We start from the raw sequence: 15,810 nt of genomic DNA, 5'->3' as shown, positions 1-15,810 counted from the left end.
CTTTTGGTGTCTTCTGTGAGATTCTTCTCTTCCCCTCAGTGTTTGTAAACATGGTAAGATATTTCAGCAGAAAGGGAAAGATTTTTTTTTTCTTCCTTATAAAACAGATGAATGAATGGTCTTAAATTTGACAAGTTGTATGTTCAGACACATAACTGAGAAATGGCAAGTTGTTTAATTTAATGAAATTGTGTAGTGACTGTTCCCTCAAATGCCATGTTAAAAATCAGCAATATGCGGTACAAGAAATTTGAATCACAAACATAAGTGATGTTATCTTCTTAAAGATCGTTTAATGAAAAAATAAATTGTTTATTATTCACTTTATGAATTGCTCTGGTTCTTTTTTTTTTTTCCCCATAACAGATGGAAATATCTGTAGGAGTCATCAGAACAAGCCAGTGGTAGAGCTCATATTTTTGTCTGGTAATGAGGTCTGAGAGAATCTCTGTAAAGGAACATACAGATGTAAATTTGGCTTTGGAGCATGAAGATATAAGCCATAGGCATGTTGCATGTCAGCTGGTGATGCTGACTGGGTAAATCATCATTGGTGTCCTTCATTTCTGGGGAGAAGGAGAGAGGAGACAAAATTTGCATGAGGGTTCACAGGAGTTTTCTGCGTTCATACATTTCCTGGGAAACACATTGGTATGGTATCTCCTTACACTCCAGAAGCTTCTTTAGGAGGCTTGGTACCAATTGTCTGACACAGTCTTTTGTAGTAAAATAAGTAATTTCAGCTGTTCTCAAAATTTAACCAAGTGCTCCAATAATTTGGAAATTAAGTCTCAATGTCTTTCAGATATGAATTTTGCATTTTGGAATTGCTTGATTCCCTTAAAGAGGTTTGAATACCTCAGGTATTTCAGATATGTAACTTAATAACTAAATGTAAGGGAGGAAAAAATAAGAGTTAGCACCTGACAGTAACTGCATATCTAAGCATATCTTTCATAACAGAGGTGAATAGTGCACAGTTCTTGTCCTCTGGCTCTGCTACAGAATGGCAAGCTATTACAGGAGTAGGTATTGGCACAGCTGGAAATCTGTTCAAAGGGGTTGCAAAACAGGATAGAGATCAGCAGTTGAGGCAGAACATAACTATGGCCTAAGGACCTTGTGTCCTGTATACTGAAAATTTTAAGTCAGAGAAATAAACAAAATTCTGGGAAGAGAGTGTATGGGGAGTAATGTCCTCACTTGGATACTTGACATGTTCAGCTTGAGCAGGTTATGTTGCCCTAAGCAGCTGCTGGGGCCTACAAAGAACAGCTGAGACTCCCATTTGGTCCTTAGGACTGAGCTTGAAGCATCTGCTCTCAGTGGGACTGCAATAAGGGCTTGAGTGTGGCTGGTGTATGTTAAAAACCTGGTTCCTAAGAAATGCATAACTTAGGATAAACACAGCTGGACTGCTCTGAACAGAGACCAAATACATGCAGAGTCTCTGTGCTCTGGGTGACTCAGATGCAGAGAACACACTCAATCTGCTGGTATTACAAGGTATCAGGTGCTCCTCTTTGGGATTTTCACAAGTGCTAAACATAGCTTCCTTATCTGCAGCTCCTTGACCTCAACAGAAAGCAGAAGCCATGTAGTGCTGAAGCTTTAAGAATTCCCACGCATGAAGTATGTTCCCTCAGATAATGCAAAGGAAGGGTGTGCTCTGCCTTGGAAACTTCCCCCCTGGAAAATAAGGTAAAAGGTTCAGTCAGAACTTAGCAGAGTGGTATTTTCAGGGTGATGATCTGCTGTAAAAGCTGTATTTGTGTACAGTTCAAGGCTGCCCACCTGTAGTGTCACCTTTTCAGGACACAGGACTAGAAAGCAAAACTCTGGACTATTACTGAAAACACATGGCTGCACTGTTAGCTGGTGCTGCCTACCTGAAATACTGCTTAGGTTTGAGTTTTCTGTTCTTGCCCTGTATGCACATAAAGTCTCTTACCTAAATCCAAAGATATTACAAAGAAGTCTTGAGTTAGTGTTTTGGGGGTGAATAACTGCACAACCATGAAAGAGCAACATCCTACATAGGCAGTGCCTGTATTTGGGCTTACAAGCCCTATGGACATGGCAGCAGGGGTGGGATTCAATCTCCCTTTGCTGCTCTTGGAAACCCTTATTCCAAATGAGGTTATTTGGGTCTAGAGAGAGCTTGTCCTAGTTTGAAAAGCAGTTACAGCCTCTCAGGGTGTTTTGTTCCCTACTTTGCAGCTAGGAGCAAATAAAAGCAGTGGCCTTGCTCCTGTGCCCTTTGCTCTGAGAATTTTGTGGTATGAGTGCTGTGGCTTCCACGTGATCATATCCCGTTATAGAGCTAAAGGTGAGAAATTAAATAGCTTTATTTCCCTTTGAGAGAGTTTTGAATGCTTCTACTACCCTTTGAAACATTTATTATTGCTCCTGTTTCCTGTTCTCCATGCTGTGTAATATCAGCTGCAGCCACTTTCCTTTTGGAGTTGGAAGAGCTGGGTGGAACTCTCGGGCTGTGAGCACCACTCCCAGGGCAGGCAATCAGGGGCACAGTTCAGTCCTTTTGGCTTAGGACAAGCCAGGTTTCTTTTTAACTGTGATAATAAAAATCACTGCCTTTAGGTACTTGCCTAGAATAAAATCATTCTAAAAATTATCTATCTTCCCACCTTACTGCAAAGGAAAATGTCCTGCTTATTTATGTGTGATAATTTGTCATTACCATTGTGTTACCTTAATTGCATCGAGGATTGGAAGTGAAGGCAACCTGGCACTTGTCATTTATTTTGAAGGTGTGAACAATCCCACATCATTGCTCATTAGCAAATGATGGATATTAATTTGCCCTGAAGAAATGTAAGGAGACCTAAGTGTTTGCTGCACTTACTGTGTGCCAAACAAAGCCAGAGCAAATCTAGTTTTTCAAGTTTTGAGGATGTCTTTAGGAGAGTAAACAAATGAAGACTGTCGTCGATGAAGATAAAGCCAACATTGGGAAGCAGGATGGCAGAGGTTTGGTACAGCAGGAACCTGTGCCGCTCTGTGTCACAGCGGTGCCGCAAACAAGGGGCACTGTCACTGGGTGACAGTGAGGGTCAGACCACACACTGCCCAATCCAGGCTCGTGAACACGGCTTGTACCACTTCAGTGCCTCTCCATTGGATTTGCCTCCTCGGCATTATTTTCTTGGTGTTGCTTTCACATGTGCTCTATCTACTAAAGCAAGGAAAGGGGATTCTACATCTGCGATGCTCTCCAGTCAGCCTGTGTGAGCTGTTGGTCTGGAAGGCTCTGGACTGGCCCAGCTGGTGGTGTCCGCATCCCAGCAGGAGCAGGGCAGGGCAGGCATGGTCGGGCTGGTGCCGGTGCCCTGATCGGCCCCACACTTTATCCCCACAGCGCTGCTGCTTCCGGGCCGATCATCCCACTGTCCCTGCGGCCGGCCCGAGCTCTCCTCCCGGGGTGGAGCCGGGCGCTCCCTCAGCCCTCCCTCATTGCTCCCTCCGGGCCCGCGTCAGGCAGGGCCCTGCGGCTCCTCCGCCCGCCGCGGCCGCCCGCCCCCTCAGCCTCCGCCCGGCCCGGCCTGGCCCAGCCCTGCGCCCTCAGACAGCCCAGCGGACGCGGTAAGTGAGCGCTACCCCCTCAGCAGGTTCCCCATCTCGCTTCCCCTCTCTGTGCTCCTCCGGTTCCGTCTCTTATGCCGAGCCGCCCTCACGACGCTCCCGCTCCGTGTCCCGCCTGTGCCGCGGCTTAGGGGCTGAGGTGCGGCTGTGTAGCCCCTGTGCCCGGGGCTGGAGGGGTGCGGACCCTCGGCCTCTTCACGGTGCCTGCGTGGCTCTGTGTGTGCCTGCAGCCGGGGGAACGCAGCTCCCCGCAGCAGCCCCGCCGCCAGCAGCTGTCCTTTATCTCCGGGCAGGTTCCCACACGGCCGGGCAGTGCCGCGGGGCCGCAAGCGCGCTGAGGGTGTTACGCTCACCTGAGGGTGTTTGTTGCACTCCCAGAAGGGTGTTTGTCACACTCTGCTCGGTCCGGCGCTGCTCCTGTCCCAGGCCATCGGGGACGGCTAGTGTGGGGTTCAGGCTCAGCTCGCTGATAGCATTCAGCGAGTGCTGTGCAACTTCATCGTTTATCCGCAAGTTTCTTCCTGCCTTTTCCCTCAAACAGCTTCACTTGGCTTTCTTTACACCTGTTCCTCCCTGGCCGGTGAGCCGGGGCCCGGAGCAGCACGGCGCGATGGAGGGGACTGGTTTGGCCTGGCCGGCATCCTTGTAGAGGACAGTTAACAAGGAAGATGTGAGTTAGAGGGTGAAAATGAGTGGCAGTTGCTCCTGCTGTGGCCGATCTGCAAAAGGACCAAAATCGCGGTGCTCACTTGCTTAACGCGTGAGGGAAGAGCTCAACTCTGATCCTTTTCTGAAGCATCAGCAAGAAGCACAGATCGCAGGGGCGAGCGGTGCCTTGCCTCTAGGCACAGCTGTGAGCCATGTGCGGCACTAATCCCTGCAGGCGCCGCGGGGACGGGGACAGGGCTCTGCCCGTGCCGTGCCAGCGAGCCTGGCATTGCGGGCTTCCCCCGAGTGCCCCGGCTGGGCTCCCACCTCTCATCGCTCAGGCACGCCGGGCTCTGCCAGCGCTGGCCTCGGCTGCGAGCTGGATTAGCTGCAGAGCCAATGTGCTCGCTACGCGTGCTTGCAAATACAGCGTCGGGTCATCCGCCACGCATGTAATTCCTGCAGGGTACGTTTGGGAGGTCAGGAAGGCAGCCCTGGAGAGTTGGTGGCAGGAGCAGTGATTCTATAATGGGGCTGAATTGCTTAGATGCTGGGTGTGTTATGTGTTTTTTATAGACACACAAACAGATAGTAACAGTTGCCTCAATTTCCTGGCAGAAAAAAAAATATAGGCTACTTTTGTTTTGTGACAAGAAAATGTTTCAGTGAAAATAAGGGTTTTCTGAAATTAACAGAACTTTTAACTCTGCTACCCTTATTTGAAAGCAGAGGGTAAAATCCACTTGGGTTGTTAGAATTTTTTTTTTTTGTTTGGTTGGATTTTTTTGTTGTTTTTTTGGTTGGTCGGTTGGTTGTTTTTTTTGTTTGGGTTTTTGTTTTTTGTTTTCTGGGTTTTTTTTTTTCTGTTGGGATTGCTTAGTCTTGTGTGATAAAAGAAAAGAGAAATAAAGAAAGGTGAAAAAAAGTAATGAAAATTAAAGATGAAAATACTTTAATGCTTTTAAAAATCTATTTAGTTTTACCAAAACTAGAAGACAATACAACTTTAATTTGTTTAATGCATTTGGGTTTTTTGGGTTTTTTTTTCCAGATCATTAATTTGAAACAGTCTGGGTTTGATTCTAAATTTGTTTTGGTCATTTTTCAGTATTGCAAAATAGTTTATATGGGAAGTTTTTGCGTTGGTCTGTTCTAATGGGTTTGGGATTTTGCTGTAGTGTAACTAGTGTTTTGTAATATGAAAGCATGCCACGGGGAATGCTTCTGAGTTTGACAAAGGGTTTAATGATTCAGCTCATGTCAGGTGTACTTGAGAAAGTCAGATCATTCAGCTGTTACCTCAGTCACTTGAAACTGGTTTCCTTAGGATAGAAGAAGCCCTAAGTGGAAAAAAAAAAAAGTAAGGCTGTTGGCAAAGGAAGTTCTCCAACAGTTTTGTTCTCACCTCTGATTTCTTTATTCTGCTCTCATTCAGTGGTGGGTGGACATTTATCATGGGTTTGATATGTATAAACCAGCCACTGATTGTCACATAATTTGATAATGAGAAGCTAATAACTTACCTGTGTGGGGAAAACCTCATTAGAGGAGAGGAGTAGAGCTTACTTTCTTCTGTTCCTCTTGAGAGGGATTCTGTCACTCTCTGCAGAAGAGTGGGTTTCTGCAGGTTGATGTTCTTTACATGCAGCACAAACTGCACTAAAAAGGTCCTTCTGTACTGCAATACAAATGTCTTTATCCAGCGATTGTATTGGTGTAAAGTGTGTGTGTGTAAATATGTGCCTTAGATCACAATGGGAAGCTGTGATTTCTTAGGGTAAATATGATCTTGTTTTAGGGTAGGGCAGAGTTTAGGGGGAATGTCAAGAGACAAGACATGTTTCTGGTGCCTGAAACTGCCATCTCAGGGCCTCTATCCTATTTCTGGGTTTGCTACAGCTTTGCTCCACGTCTGCAATAAATCATTCACACGGGATAAGCAATGCTTTGCTGGCTTGTGGTATTTGGCCTGTGTTAAGGAGAGCTGGATACAGCAGTAAAAGGTGAAATGTTATGTTCTTATACTAAACATATGCTATACTATGGAGTATCATTATAGAAACACAGCAGTGTAAATGGTGAGTAGAAGCTGGCCTTCACATGACAGTGCTCACTGTGAGGAATCCCAGAGCAAAGAGTTAAGGAGAGGTGGTCCTGGTTGAGGAATGGACATGGCATGTTCTGTGAAAGGACACAGCAGCTCATCTTCTTTGCTGAGCTTTCCTTTTCCTGATTCAGAACTCACTGAAGCAGGAACCTTCATCACCTTGGGTTTAATGAGTCCTGGTGCAGATCCTAAGTGATGGGAATGGTCCTGACTCACTGGACTGTGGTATTGTTTAGGCACATGCCCCTGAAGTGTTAGCATAAGGTGTGTGTCAGGGAAAAAAAAGGTGGTTGTTGCTTTTTCCTCAGATCCTGAACAACTTTTTTGCCTAAGTCCTGGATGAGTGTCTGTCCATCTCTAATTCTGCCTGCCTTCACTGGCCACCATAAGAAAAATCAGCACCTGACTAGGAAAAAAGATTAAGGCTCTCATTCCTGCTTCGATGTACTTGTGCTCTGTACTTGTAAATGATGTCCAACAAAAACCTTGTAGTGTAAGAAATCTTTGAAAGTGAAATCACCTTCGTTTCCTAAGGTGAAGGCATCTTGTCTGAGAAAGGTAACATTCGTGCTTGGGAATGGCACTTCTATTTCAGATGAATTTTAATCATGTGAAGGTCATCTTCTGTTGGCTTCCCCTGTTGTGCTGTGCCAGTGACAATTGTTTTGGTCATCAAGGATATAATCTATTTTGGGCATTGCTAGGTGTGACTGTTGGGTGAAAGCCAGAGAGAGAGATGTGTGGAAGGACAGGATAACATGAAGTGACAGACATGGGAAACACCAAGGCACCAGAGGTACCACTGGGTCTGAGCACTGTGCAGCTCAGCCTTCAGGAGCAAGGTTCTGAGCTTGAAGGGCTCCTTTCTGGGAGATCTGACTGACTGCTTGACTCTGCAGAAATGGGTGCAAGTTAAGAGATGGGCAGAAGGGATGAGAATTTCCTGTTATTTTAGCATGGATTCTGTGCATGTGCAGAATCAGCTGTGTTCTTGGGAGGTTGCTGGGAAATGAATGAACTTGAAAATCAAACATTGTCACTGTGCTCACAGGGACATTTCTGCTGGGTTCCCCACTCCCAGAGCAGTCTTTTTAACTTGCTTTTCTGAATGACAGTGAACTCTTTCTTAAAACAATGGCTTTTTAGGTGTGTTTGCATTCATGTTGTTTATAACCATGTGCCTTGAATTCTGATGAAGAGACTAGTCAGCTTGAGGGCTTTACAATATTTGGGCAAATCTCATCAGCATCTCTTATTTCTTGGGCATTTTCCTGTAGTTGACTTTTGCATGTGCTCAGAATGTAATTTTGCAATTCAGGGTGAGCGACAGGTTTGGGGTTTTCAGCAAGGCTTGGCTTTATCCTTTGCTTGCCTTTTTGAAGTCTGTGAAGGCTGAACACAACCAACACTTCAGAAAATTCTGCTTTCAGTAATAAACTTAGTAAGGAGCAGATAGCTCAGAGATGTACTCATTCTTGTAAACATAACTAAAGCATTTATTGAGTGTAGTTTCAAGCTCTGAGCAATAGTTGTCTGTGATCTTTAGGTGAGATTATGAAAGGTTACTTGAAGAATACTTTAAGTGTTCTTTGCTTTGTATAAATCATTTTGTAATTTGCTTACAATGTGAAATTTGAGTTGCTTATTTTCATTGAGAAGTAAAATAGACACTTTCGTCCCAGGCATGGACATGGTTTTGAAGAGAAAATTATTGAGCAACAGTTAACAGATCAGTTCACCTTTCTTCACCTATGAAAATGTGAACAATGCCAGGATACAAAGTGGAAAAATAGGAACCCACAGTGGTAGTGGTGGTTTCTACAATGTATTTTATTTGTGTGGTGTTTAGCCTGGGCTTCAGCATCACGAGCTGTGGGGTTTCTGTCCTTTGCCTTGGGTAGCCCAACAAGAGACATCGTTGCTGAAGCACACAGGAGGGCAAGGGAGGCACATTTGTCTCTGTTCCAGAGCTTTGAACCCGGGTTTTGAGCAGGTTTGTTGGTAGGAATGCAGCAGCCCCATAGCTGGCACTCCTTCTCTGGCACTGCTGAAGCTAGGGCTGTAAGTGTTGATGTCCTAGCCCTTCTGCTTGACATAAAGCAATCAAAGCATTTTTCTCCTGATATGTAGGTTTTCCTAATATCAGCTAAAAATATATTTCTATAAAAGCACCAGGAGACTTTCTGTTCCTTTGAAGTAATAGAAGGAGCATATCTGGAAAGGAATTGATACTCAACATGCCACTCATGTATTAGAAGCCAGTGGTTTGTAAAAGGGGATGGGGCAAACAAAGCAACCAGATTTTTTTTTCTGAGGTGACTGAATGATGGCAGCTTGGGTGTGTATTGAGGAATTGTTAGATTTTTACAATGTATTTTCTGCTTACAATACCTGCTTTTGTGGGAGGGAAATCTTCAATCTGTGTGCCTTTCAGTTTGACAGGAAAACTGCAATTGCCCTTTGATACTTGTTCTGATTTGAACAGTGGGTATTTGGGCCATTGGGCACAGTGCCAGTGTTCGTTCCCACAGGAAACAATGAATAGGTCATGACCTGACTGGCCAATTATTCTGCTCAAATCTACTCTGTTACCATAACACAGCTGTGGAGGTATAACCCAAGGAATAATATGAGTTCTCCTCCTCACCCAGAAGCAGCCCAGCATCATGCACAGATGCTACAGGGCACCAGTGTGAGGCTTGTCTTTTCAGAGCTCCCAGAGATTATCAGCTTAAAAGATTGTGTTCAGAAAACAAACTGCACAGTTGCACAGAGTAACACCTGCAGCAGATGCTGCTGGTGTTCTCATTTGAAACATCTACTGTGCATGATGGAAGATGTGCTGGAAGCTCTGGAGAGGCAATCACAGCATGTTTTTCCAGCAGCAGTTCTGCGTGTGTCTTGTGTGCTTTATGGACCAGTACCTGACCTGAGAAAAAGGAAGCTGTGCCTCTTGGCCTTCTTGGCTCAGGATCTGTCTGAGGGAGTCTACAATGCTAATCAGTATAGTATGAAGCCTTTGTTGTCCAGAACTTTGTCAAATTATTATTTAACTTTCCTTTCATCACATTAGTGTTTCTTGATGTGTCCTGTGCTCCTAGTTAGGTGTGTTCTTGGGTACCTCAGTGGGGCCCAAGAATCCCCTTCACTTCAAGGTGCTCATCTCTTTCCAGACTTGAACCCTTGCTATTTGGCTGAGGCTGCTGAATTAGTTATTTTGATTGATCAGTGATAACTCTGGCCATGAATGAGCTGCAATGGATCCAAAGTGCCTATTCCACAAATGTGTGTTACTGAGACATAGCCTCTTGCAAGATATAACGCATGTCATTCCTCATTAATATTCTAGTTGCATCATCCTTGAGCATCAATGAAAGACCAAGAATGGCTTTCTTCAAGCAACAGAAGGTGGAGGACGTTTATGAGATCGGGGAGGAGCTGGGAAGGTAAGGTCAGGTCACACTGGTGACACCACATGATTCCAAAAGATGACACTTGGGCTGTTTGGTACTTCCTTCTGCCTGACAGCCTAAATCAGTTACAGTGTACTGCAATACAGTACCTCCACAGACACTGACCCTGCACTTTAGATGGGATTTTTTGGTAGTTTTGGGGGCTTTTTTCTTTAGATTAAATGTGCTAACTGTTTTTCCTGTTTCTTTTCTTGCAACTAGGACAACAAAAGGTATGTTTGTATTGTATTTTGTAGTTAGGTGTCCCCTGTATCCGTGCTTTAGACTGGAGTTCAGGTGTGCTGATGGGAGCCAGGAGCCCATGCTGCTGTCACCACAGACACAGAACTTTCACTTGGTGCTGTTTTAGCAGGACTCCACAGCACTGCACTTTCCAATTGGCTCCAAGGACTGACATCACATGTTCATATGTGCCTGCAAAAATATGCCTGTATTCCCAAAAGGCTTTACCTCTTAGACTTTCATCTGGACTGGTTAATGCTTGTATAATAGCTTTTAATGTATAAAGGCTTACCCACAGGTATTAATTTATATATATATAGCTTTTAATGTATAAGGGCTTATCTGGGTATTGATTCTAGGTGTAATTACCAACTGTTACCATGCTTAACCATGAGCACCTGCTGAAACACTGCTGGATTTGTGCACTGGCTCCCTGAGTCTCTGAAAAACACACAGTGCTCTGGGTGAGGATGGTTGGTTTCCAGTCTGTGTACAACCCTCTAATGTTTTTCATTTAATATGCAAATAGCAAAATTAGGGCTATACACAGGTTGGTTTCTTTCCCAATGTCTGGCAGCTGATTTTGATAAATGACTCTGTATGTGCCATCACCCTTTTTTAAGGGCCAGTAATTGAGTTCCGTTAAAACACCAGCTGAGCTGCTTCCCTGCTGAATTATTTTTTCACTCTTAGCTATTTAATTTTTAGAGTTTTAAGAAGACTTCTTTTAAGGGGAGAGGGATTAGATTTGGTTGTTTATTCCTTCCCTCTCCGTGTTGTTCCTTCCCTCTCAGGAAGGCCATTACTGCTAAATTTCCTATAACTGCTTACTTTTAAGTTCTGCCTAGTACTGAGAGTCTCAGCCTGACAGTGAGAACCTGACAACAGTGAGCAGTAAAGAAATTGAGTGTGTGTGTATGCAGGATGTAAGAAGTGTGGTTTTTAGCCCTAGGTTAAACAGTCAAAGTACTAAAAGGAGAAACTGGAGACTGAGCAGTTTATTTTTACTTTGGTTTCTGAATTGGTTTTGGGAATCCTTTGAGATGATAAACATCACTCTCTAAGCTGATGGATAGTGGGGATTTTGAATGGGGATGTGTGGTTGAAACAATTTGGCAAAGGTTGGCCACTGCTGCTTGAATCAGCCTGAGAGGCTGCTCAAGGTTTGTGTGGCCACAGCAGCCCTCCTCTTCAGGCTGCATGCATAGGGTCACACTGTCTTTGCCAGGGTATTTTCACTTTCAGGTTTTGTGGTTAAATGAGCAGGGTCAACTGGGTCATCATAGCTCTGTATCTCTGAGCAGTAACTGCTCCTAAGGGCCAGTTACAAATGGTGTTTTGCTTTTCTGGAAGGAAGTGGACATGCTGGACAGATTGCAGTAACTGATCTTTTCCAATGCTGGCTGATGCCCTTAGAATCTGTGGATGTCTTTTATTAGTTTTGTTTGCAACAAGCTGCTTGTTACTAACAGGTAGAGGTAGGTTAAAGGATTAATTTATTATCATTCTCACAGCAGAAGTCACAAAACAGATATTTTTAAACAACATCTGTGAAGAGTCTGTCCTGTTCTTGTCTTCCTCGCCGAGTTTGTCACTTCCTGAGAGCAAAACTAGTTGTTAACATGGGTCTAGTGTTTGCTCTAGCTGGGATTCAGCCGTGAGGTAAAACAGAGGATCTCACTGACAGAGGCAGCACGTGTTGATGTGCAAGTCTTTGCACAGCTCTCAGGAAAGGATGCTCCCTCCACAGAGGCAAAGGCTGAACTCTGCTCTGGTGATGAAAGGAGGCACTTCCTGTCCCAGTGCATCATTGAGGGTGACCACAGCAGAGCTACCCAGCTCCAGTAGAGCCCTGCACACAGAGTGCAGCACACTCTGCACAGCCAGACCATCCTGGGGCTGCCAGTGCAGCTGTCAGTGTGCCAAGGCAGGGCTGTGACACAGAGAAGCCATTCTGCAGAGAGGGGAGCAGGATTTCCCTGGTTGCAGCTGCGTGCTTTGACCTGCTGCTCAGCTCCAAAATTCCCCCAGTCATTCAAATATTAATCTTACTCCAACCTGTGTTGCTCAACTGCTCCACAGCATACACACAGGGAACAATCTGTCAGGCATGTGGCATTAGAGACAATGTGGTGATGGCTTGTTCATTAGAGCAGCTCTGTTTGGGAAGCTTAGCATGGCCTATGCTTGAATGTGTGCAATATTTCAAATACACATATATAATTGTGTTACTTCCCCCAACAAAGTATCACTCACTTTCAAGTCCGTGGGGACTGAGATTCTCTAGCCATAGCTGAAAGGAAGCTTAAAAAGAGGATTCTCTAAAGTGAATTTAGCAAATTCCAACATTATAAAGAAGTAATACAGCTTTAACAATTTGGCCTATTTTAAGGAGGGTCCTGTCCTAAGACATCTGCAGGGACATTAATGGCATGTCAAATCAGCAGAAATACTCCTTGAAAAATGTGAACAAGTGAGGACTAACTTGTCTTCTTGGGAATATGCAGCAGGTCAAATAACTGCTGAATCTTGTGGCAAGAGATGTGACAGCTGGAGACAACCAAGAATGGAAAGTCTTAAATCAAGGGCAGAGTAGGCCCAGAGAAAGAAAAACTGCTCTGCTGAGCTAGGGATATAGTTTCCAGGAAAGTGGCAGCAATAAAGCTCACTGCAAAGCATTTAATATAATGTTTCAGCTGCTGTATTTTGGATGGGTAGATGTGGCTCGCTGAAAAAAGAATGTTGTGCAAACGTGCAGGAGCCCTTTCCAGCTGTACTAGCAAACACTGATGGTGGTGGTAGGTACTAGAATTGGAAATGTGCAATGTGATTTATTAAAAGGATGTAGAGCCATTAATCTGTTCCTAAATGTGGTGCCAGCCAGGCTGTGAGAGCTGTTGACATCTGTGCCTTCTGGGCAGTGTCACAGCTACGTGTCAACTTGGGCCTGAGGGTAGGGAGTGAAGTGTCATGGAGCTTTTCCCAAAGCATTTTGTGACAGTGCCATTGAGAAAGTGTGTTCCTGCTAGTTGGTGTGGGCTGACACTACTGTTCTGGGCCAGTGTCCTGCTCCTGTCTCAGCTCTGCAATGTGCAAGGACTCACACTTAACAGAGAACAACAGGCAGACCTCAGAGTGCTATTCCTGGGCATGGAAGTCTCCCTTTCCTTCACTGGTGTCCTTTCGCTGTAGGAAGGGGCTCTGCCTTCATGTCTGCCACTCCAGTTTCTTGTCTGTCTCAGTAACTAAAAGCTGTGCTCATCCCTTAACTCCTGGGCCAGGCAATGCCTTCATGCAGAAAATAATCACTGTGATTTCTGTTGGTTAGTTTGGGCATAACTGAGCCTCCAATTTCTCAGCCCCTGCTGACATGGGCTGTGGTTTCTTGGTTAAAGCCAAGCTCCATCTTTCATCAGTGACTTGTTATGCCTCCTGTAGTTCCCCATCTCCAGCTAGGAACTCCTGCTCCCTCTGTGCTTGTGTGTGGAGGATCAGCTCTGCTTTCTGAGAGAAGAGAAGCCCCATTTTCTGGGTGAAGCTTTAAAGAACGGCAAATGCAGCATTTTACCTGTGATGATGGGACCTTGGAGCCTGGCACAAGTCTCTGTTCTGACAGTGTAACTAAGTATTTATTTAGGTAGGGAAAACAAAAAGCGGAGATAACCCAGGTGTTCTTTGTATGGTAGGAACCTGGAGATCTAGGATAAAAAAGTCATGGCCCTCAGCTACTTGGACTCTCCCTGCTAAACAGAGAGCTGGAATTGCAGCTGAGAGAGTTACCCTTAACTCACACCACACAGTGTCTTCATACCAGGAATGATTTTTTTCTAACTGTGCTTTCTCAGACATGAGCTTTAACTCTGTTCTTTGATTAATTTGCACTTTGAATTAGTTCTTTAAATTTTGAGGAATAACTTTATTTTATTTTACAACACACACACAAAGCAGGTCTTTTTGTTTGATACAAAATATTAACTTAATTCCTGAGGACTATCCAGCACTTCTGCTAGTGTTTCTTGTTACAAATCTAAGTCATGTTTCATGTATGTGAATCTTCTGCTGAAACAGTTTTGGCATCTGGTACAGACCAAGTTTTGGCATCTTGGTCACAATCACAGTGATTGTTACCAGCTGTCTGATACAGTCACTGTCTTGAATTTTTTCTTTTAGTCCTTCTAACAGGTTTCCCTATAAGTTTTCAATGTTAGCTCTTTCGAAAATAAAGTATTTGTTACAGAAAGTGCAGAGAAAGTGGAAGATTTTGTTGTTTGGCTTTTTCCTAGTAACAGAGTTGCTCTCTGTACAGTGACAGAGAAGAGCTGGCTTCAGCCTCATTTCATAACAAAATCACACATTTCCTATCATCAGCATCCACCTGGATGATGGAATGATCTCTGTGTATCTCCTCAGTCCATATCTGGCTCTGAGAGAATAATTACAGATTAGTAACTTCTGTGATAGTGCTCACAAAGCTCAAATTTCGTAATGTATTTAACCACTGAATATTAAGCAGAATATTAATTCCAGGGAAAAGACATTGAATATTAATTCTAATCTTTGTTTTGCCATTTCTGTAAAAACAAAACTACTTTTTCCATTTTGCATTGCAGTAGAAAGCAGATGGAAATTTCAATAGCTGAGAGAATATACTCTATATAGTATTAATTCCATACTTGAAAAATACTTGAAAAATACTACTTACAAGTAAAAATACATATGAAATGAACGTAGTACAGCTCAAATTCTAACAATGACAAAGCACTGGACAAATTGTTAACATGGATGCAGAACAAAGCTCACAGGTAATTGTCTGATGATCAAGCTTGATTTATTTCAGGTGACATCTGTGAATCTTTAACACTCCACATCAGCAGTTTGAGCCAGAGTGAAGACCTGCTGTAATAGCTGAGCAGTGAAATGGGAGTTTCAGCAACTCTTTGCAGTTTTGGCCTTACAGATAATTTCCCAAAGTCTTGAATGAAATGCCAGCATAGTTTCCATCCATGTGGTATGTGGTGAAGGAGAAAAATCCTGTAACTATTTGACCATAATAATGCTCCGTTCTTACAATTTGTGTGTTCCCAGGTCTGTGGCTCTCAGGCTGTGTCTGGGTGGATTTGCACCTTTGCACACCTTTGCTCACCTTCTCCATGCCCAGGACACTGCCCTGCTGAGGCTCCACATGCAGAGGAACAGCTTATCAGATCAGCCACTCCTGCTGAGCATGAGTCAGCTGTGACCTTCCCTGGCTCTGCACTCTGCTCACTGCCTCTCTGAGCACTGATACCCAATACTGAAAGCCAGCTCTGATAAGCAGGGAAGATTTGTCATCGTGTGCATTTTATTCTTGAGCTTCAGCTTGCACCAAAAGTTTGCCAGGCTGTTGGGAACTAGCCAGAACTGCTGGGCTCCAGCTCTCTCACTGCTGACTCTGCAGCTCCGGTTTCAGGAGGAGCTGATAAGGGCCACATTGATGGCCACAGCAGGTTGGGAAGTTCCCAAACACATTGAACAGTTCCAGGAGATGCTGTTGAGGGTTCAGTAGGTGGCACAATTTCTTGTGACTCGTGGCTAAGGACCCCACAAGGTGTTTAAGGTATTAATTGTGTTACTGTACTGATAGCTTGTAATAATTCATAGCAGTGTTCAGAAACATTAGATTTATCAAACTTCCTTTGAATTTCAAGTGAGCTGCTCTCTACTTATTCCAGTAAACCAGATCCTTTAGTTAGTCATTATTCTTCTCCTCTTGTGCCT

General features: G+C 44.2%; 1 protein-coding gene across 2 annotated transcripts in view; it reads left to right on the top strand.

The window, feature by feature from the left end:
* The first annotated feature begins 9,711 nt into the window (after nt 1-9,711).
* Nucleotides 9,712-15,810, top strand: part of DAPK2 (death associated protein kinase 2) — a 31,557-nt gene continuing 25,458 nt past the window's right edge. For both annotated transcript variants that reach the window (XM_079317771.1, XM_079317770.1), the window contains exon 1: nt 9,712-9,804. In XM_079317771.1, coding sequence (XP_079173897.1) covers nt 9,743-9,804 — 62 coding nt within the window. In that variant the 5' untranslated portion in view covers nt 9,712-9,742. The remainder of the gene's footprint in view (nt 9,805-15,810) is intronic.

This window comes from Erithacus rubecula, assembly GCF_903797595.1.
Source record: "Erithacus rubecula genome assembly, chromosome: 14".
Taxonomy (NCBI): Eukaryota; Metazoa; Chordata; class Aves; order Passeriformes; family Muscicapidae; genus Erithacus; species Erithacus rubecula.
Note: the sequence above shows the minus strand (reverse complement) of the source record. Positions and strands in the feature narration are given on the sequence as shown.